Source organism: Lotus japonicus, chromosome 1, assembly GCF_012489685.1.
Source record: "Lotus japonicus ecotype B-129 chromosome 1, LjGifu_v1.2".
Lineage (NCBI taxonomy): Eukaryota > Viridiplantae > Streptophyta > Magnoliopsida > Fabales > Fabaceae > Lotus > Lotus japonicus.
Window position 1 is genome coordinate 61,939,420 of NC_080041.1, and position 6,250 is coordinate 61,945,669.

General features: G+C 37.7%; 1 protein-coding gene across 1 annotated transcript; it reads right to left on the minus strand.

The window, feature by feature from the left end:
* Positions 1–680: 680 nt before the first annotated feature.
* LOC130741246 (uncharacterized) lies at positions 681–5,439 on the minus strand. The gene is made up of 5 exons (XM_057594094.1): positions 5,263–5,439; positions 1,664–1,745; positions 1,478–1,558; positions 1,129–1,169; positions 681–944 (listed from the first exon to the last, which is right to left on the minus strand). The coding sequence occupies exons 1-5, from the start codon at positions 5,437–5,439 to the stop codon at positions 681–683; spliced, it is 645 nt and encodes a 214-aa protein (XP_057450077.1).
* Between the last annotated feature and the right edge of the window lie 811 nt (positions 5,440–6,250).

The window sequence follows — 6,250 nt, forward strand, 5'->3', positions numbered from 1 at the left end:
AAAATTAGAAGTGTTTTAATTAATAGGTATAGATTACTAAAATTTGTAAATTTAATTAGTTTTTAAAAGAAGATTTATCGTAACTTAATTTCACTTGTGGATAATGTCATTTGATTTTGACGCATAAAATCAAAGTTGATTGTGAGTTAGAAGAATCACAATTTTACTTCATTATGATATGATGGCACTTGTTTTGGTGCTGAAGTTTCTTTTGGAAGAGATATTATAAATATATATATTTTTTATTTTTTAATTTTTCTTGCCCCATCTTATCTAATATTTCGTCTTGTATAAAAACGGTTCTCATTATAAAAGGGCTCCATTCTATTAGAGACACTCTTCACAACTTCTCATTATAAAAGAGAACCATTCTATCAAGAACACTCTTCGAAATAAAAGTTAGCATGACTCATTAATATTCCTAAACTCTAATGTAAAAAGAGAAAAAAAATATAAAAGGTAATGTATAGTATATAAGCAAAGACTACTGACATTTGCTTCAACCAAAGGCTAAATAATATCAACACTGACATGATGTTAAATTTAACGGAGAAAGACTGTCAAATGACTCATCGTAATTACTTATAAAATACTACATATATTTTCTTCAAAGTAAGCCTAAAGAACATTAACACTGGGATGATCTTCTCAGATTCTACTTTTGCTACAAAAGTTACTTTCTAAGGGTTGGATTTGATCAGAAATTGTCGACCATCCAAATGAGTGAGCAAGAATTGGAAGCCACATAAAGCCTGAGTGAGGGACAGGGCATGCTCTATAAAGAGATCTTCAGCCTTTCTTTTGAATTTGGAATGTTCCACTAATGGAACCACAAATATGATATCCCCAGCAATTGTTTCTGATGCTTCATCTGCATCACCAGAGGATGGAATCTTTTTCCCGTTCTGCATTCCCTTCTCCACGAAAGCTTCACATACATTCTTCTATAAATTGGACAACCTTATCAACTTAGAACTGTGCGCAGCGGTCCCTATCACTTATAGTTTCTCAAGTACCCTTGCATACATTGCAAGGATGGTGCATTTGCATTGATGGACCTAGGTGTCTTATATAAACCTTCATGCCAGTTACAACCTGCACACTTTATGGAAGCCCCCAACTAAGAACCTTTACAACTGCACTTAGAGCTGTATATGCGCAAGACATATCTGTAACATGTTGGGTTGCAGAGTAATTAATCAAATTTTTTCCATGAATTGGATTTCAGTTTTGATTCAAGCATTAAAAAAGCACAGGATAAAAAAAAATCACGAACTCTACTTCAAAGGTTGTGGCGCCTTTATACAATTAAGCTTCTATAATTTATGATAAGTCATTCTTTATATAGAATTACAGATACATTTTCTTACACTTGTGTTAAGCTTAATTTTTTTCATTCACTTACTTTAATAAGGGGAAAGCAAAGGAAGATAGGTATTAGAAAAGGAACAAACTTAGAACAACAATGCATTAATACCTTCAAATTCTGAGTCTATGGACAGGCCTTTTGTATAAAATGATTTGTTTCTAACAGAGTTATCAAAAACCTGAAAGTAACCTACAAATTCAAAATACATTATGATCATTACTCAAAGTATACTCAAAGTAGAATATAGGAAGTACAGAATCTTTTCATTGCTCATTGAAGAGCAAGAATAAATACCTTCTTTTATAGAGGCATTCAGATCAGCTACTTTATCAACACTTGAAACCATGAAGCTTGATGAGCCATTGCAGAAAGCTAACTAAAAGAGATAGCAAGAAATAAGATGCATAGACCAACATTCAAGAATACATCTTTAGACTTTAGAGCAACTTTATTATCATTATTGAATACATATCAAAATATATAAGACCATTTTAATAAATAATTGTAGGTAAAGTACAAACCTTTCTCATATGATGTAGAACAACAAAATTTTGCATCTCAATGATTAGAACAATTACAACGCAAGGAAAAAAAAAAATTCGGCCAAGCCTTTTGAGTGGGTGGTTGAATTGCTATGAGCAAATGGATTTATATAGCATTATATGAGAAAGGCGGGAAAAATTTAAAATGAAATAATTTAAAATTTTCAAGAAATAAATAAGTGATTTGGACAAAATAGTTAATCATTGACTTATCTTTTAAATAACACGGAATTTGTGCCAAAAAAATTAACAAAATCGTTAATCATTGACTTACCTTTGAATTATATATAACATGATATGTTACTTGAAAACCAAATTCGTGGAACGTAATACCCAGGCATTGAATGTTGATAAATATTCTGGAATTAAGTTGTGGCCAAAATTTACGTTTTTTTTCCTAAACCTGAGCATTTTTGAAGGTGGAAAATGTTAATTTTGTCAAATCCGCGTGGAATCATAATAATCTACTGACTTTATAGCTATTGATTATTCTATTTATTGTTTGGTTCAAATATATATTTATTATTTATAAATGTATTAATAATTAAGTAATGTATTAAACAGAATTTAAAAATTTAAAATTTACGTAATATGTGGGCAAAATTTAAGTTTTTTAAGTCACTACTTGAAATTCAATTTGAAAGATTACGTAATATGTTGGCAAAATTTATCATATTTTCCAAAACTTTCTAACTAAACGTGGAGGGGTGAATTGTGTCAAAACCATGTGCAATTTGTAAAAAAACCGGGTATTAATATTGTCAAAACCGGGTACTAATATTGTCAAAACCGTGTACTATTGATGTTTCTATTTACTTATTTAGGCTTAATACATCAGAAGGACCCTGAAATTGTAAAGGGAATCAATTCCAGGGCCTGAAAAATTTTCGCATCAAATTGGGTCCCTAAGAATTTTTTTTTAATTCAATTAAGGACAAAGGGTGTCAGACGGTGACGTGGCTTCAATTTTAGCCTACTCAGCTTTTCCACGTGGCATTTAAATTTTTTTTTAATTGAAAAATTCAAAAACTTTATTTTTTAATTCCAACTCATATATTAAAACCTAAATTAAAAAAACCCAGAAATTTCCTCTTCTTCATCATTTGAAATTCCAAAAAATATCTCTGTCATCCATTATATTTTTCCATCTTCAACCCCTAAACTTAAAAAACCCAGAAATTTGCTCTTCATCATTTCCATCTTCAATCTATATCTTCTCCTCCTCCTCCTCCATCTCTTTCTTCACAGGAATAATCCCAAACTAAATACCTTCACCACTAGAACAACCACCACAGTGAACGTTGTGAGCAGGAAGAGCAACTTTGTGGGGTTTTTGTTCGTTGACCCCAAAATCTTCATTGAGAGGTGGGAGCTGCTGGTTGAAGTAGCGGCTGGAATTTTCAAGACTGTTGAAGGCAAGGTGGTTGCTTCAATTAACAGATCCGAACCCTTGTGCTCTGGTACGACACCATCAGATCTGTCACGCTTTCATTCCCTTGATGGTGGTTGTTGGTAGAACAAATAAATCTCGACGTTTCCTCTTCCAAGCTTCGATCATCTCTCGATCTCACTCTCTCTTTGCAGAGGTGCTCTCTTGGAAAAAGAGGAAGGGAAGGAAGAGGTGGTGGCGCTGGTGTGGGCAAGGTTTTGTGGTTGGGGAAAGAGGAAGAGAAGAAAGGGGTGGCGGCTGGAATGCTGGCTTGGTGGTTTAGCCGTTTAGGAAATTTATGGTTCACCGGATTAGGGATTATTAATTATTAGATTAGGTTTTATTTAGAATAGGGATTTTATATAGGTTAGGTTTTTATTTAGATTAGGTTTTTTATTTATTTATTTATGCTTTAATATGAGTTGGAATTAAAAAATAAATTTTATAATTTTTCAATTTAAAAAAAATAAAAAATGCCATGTGGAATTGCTGAGTAGGATAAAATTGAAGTCTGACAGCATTTGGCCTTAATTGAATTAAAAAAAAAAAATTCTTAGGGACCCAATTTGATGCGAAAAATTTTCAGGCCCTGGAATTGATTCCCTTTACAATTTCAGGGGCCTTCTGATGTATTAAGTCTTCTATTTAATGATTCAATGATTTCGACTAATCAAAATGCAAGGATTTGGACCAATCAGCTAAGGCCATGTGGAAAATAGGTGAAACCAACCAATATAGATGTGACATGTGAAAATTAAATAACAGTATGGCCCACTTTGGTGGATGGGCTTTATATATTATTAAGATGAGTCAAGAGTCACTTACAAATGGTAACCGCTCCCTATTTATAGTGGGGGAGTTGTGTCTAGTAAGCATAACTACCTCTGTTGGGCCAGTGGGGCCTCGCTGGAGGAGGCCCAATTTTCAGGATGGGCGACCGCCGCTTGGCGGGTAACCCCTGGGCATAGGCCCCCTAGGGGCTTGCCCAGTCCACCAATCCACAAGACACTAAGCACGAAGCATGAAGGCTAAGTGTGTCTTTAAAGATCATAATTAAGCAACTAACACAAACACTATTACATGAAGTATATAAGTCGCCAACATGACATTAGTCAAGCAGGACAAGATAGATCACTGAAGGTGGCGATTCCATAACGACCTTTGATGTTTGGGAATCGCCCCGGAAAGTCTGATGCAATCACCGGATCCGTTGGTGATGTGTGGGATAAGCTTTTTATCCAACAAAGCCTCCCCAGAATAAGGGTGAGCATTTATAACTAGGAAAAAATCTTGGGCAACACAAATGGCCATTGGGACCCAAGAACCTTAAGCCCCGAGCGGGCAAAGCCCTGGAAAATATAGAGGCTGCACCCCTTTTGGGGTGTGTTTAAGCCTTGGTTGGGTTAAACCAAGCACGAAGTCCTAGTTAAGGTAGTGCGAAATGAAAGTTAATTAAAGAAACAAGCCCAAATGAATGAGGCGGAAGGTGAGCAAAAATTCAAAACTAGTGCGAAATGAACGTTAATTAAAAAAACAAGCCCAAATGGAGAACTAGTTACATTGGAATAAGCCTCTAAGGAGCAAACAAATTACAAACGCAAAGAAAAAAAAGGGTGACAAGGTGAAAATAGAAAACTACTAATTATCATTATTAACATTCTTTACATCTTCGTCCCCAGAAGTCTAAAAGTCTACGTCAAGCCTCGACGGGTCATCCAGGTCGACCAAGCCAGGCTCTGTATTCTCCTTGAACATACCCAGCATGCTCAAGTCAATATTTGGAAACAGATGTTGGGCCTGGTCTATGGCGAGGTAGAAGCCCTCCTCGCGTTGCTCGGAAGTGGCGGCGGCGACCTCGCTCCTAATAGCTGCCTTTTCAGCCTCGTCTCGCTCCTTCAAGTCGGCATGGAATTTTCCCTTGCCTCAATCTCCGCTCGCAAAGAGCTAAGTTCTTGGTCCTTGGCAGCGAGGGCTTCATCTTTGGCAGCAAGCTCTTGTTGCGTCTTCTTTTCCTGCTCCTTCATCATCGCCTCAAACTCGGGGATCCGCTCATTGCGAAGGGCCAAGTCAATCTTGACTTGACCCACCTCCAGGCCCATGCTATTCAGCTTCTTTTCGTTGTCAATCTTCTCCCTCGCTGCAGCCGTGACTATCTTATCAAGCGTCCCTTCACATTTGGCATGGGAAGTTCAGAGATCTCGGCGCGAAGCTTTTTTGCCACGGCGGCGGTGGACCCATATCGCTGAAACGCATGGGAAAAGATGCATTTGGCATGCAGAAGTCCCAACACGCACTTCTGAGTCATGTAATCCATGTCTTTCCCCCCTATTTCAGCCTCAATGTGCTCGGTGGACACATTTGACAAAAGGCAGCACAAAGCTTGTCATTAAAGGCTTCTTCATGACAGAGCCCATCGATCTCTTCAATAAAATCGATCACGGCGTCCGGGAATCGTAGTCGGAGGGCTGATCAATTGCTAACTGAGGAGGAGGTTCTCGAACGGGGGTTGTAGGGTCGTGAAGGTTTTGAGCCAAAAGGCCTCAACCTCTGACGGGTCGAGGGGCCCTCTGCTAGCGACAGAGGATTCTGGTGACTCCCCTAACGTTGATTCTTGTTGTGGGGGAGGGGTCCTAGGGGGATTTTGGGGTTTGGTTTTGGTGTGGCGTTTAGGGGACGTGATGAGGAGGATGAAGGGAACTTAAAAATTCATTAATAAACACAAAGGACGAGGAAGGGGGGACTCACCAGGAAGCGAAGTGAATAAAGGGTAGAGGTAAGGGTGGATCGCGACGGCGCTGCAGCGTAGGTTTGCCGGAAGTTTGCTGGAGGAGATTAGAGAGGAGAAAAGTGGAGGTTTTAAAAGTGGTAAATGATGAAGAAGCAGAGTTTTTATAGGCAGAGGGTGACTGT

What these genes read in the sequence shown, in the direction of transcription:
- LOC130741246 (XM_057594094.1), bottom strand. Translation starts at nt 5,439, where the DNA reads ATGGGCCTGGAGGTGGGTCAAGTCAAGATTGACTTGGCCCTTCGCAAT. An exon ending in GAATGCCTCTATAAAAGAAG is followed by an intron (nt 1,559 to 1,663) that starts GTATTTATTCTT and finishes TTGAATTTGTAG; the next exon opens with GTTACTTTCAGGTTTTTGAT. An exon ending in CTCTAAGTGCAGTTGTAAAG is followed by an intron (nt 945 to 1,128) that starts GTTCTTAGTTGG and finishes TCCAATTTATAG; the next exon opens with AAGAATGTATGTGAAGCTTT.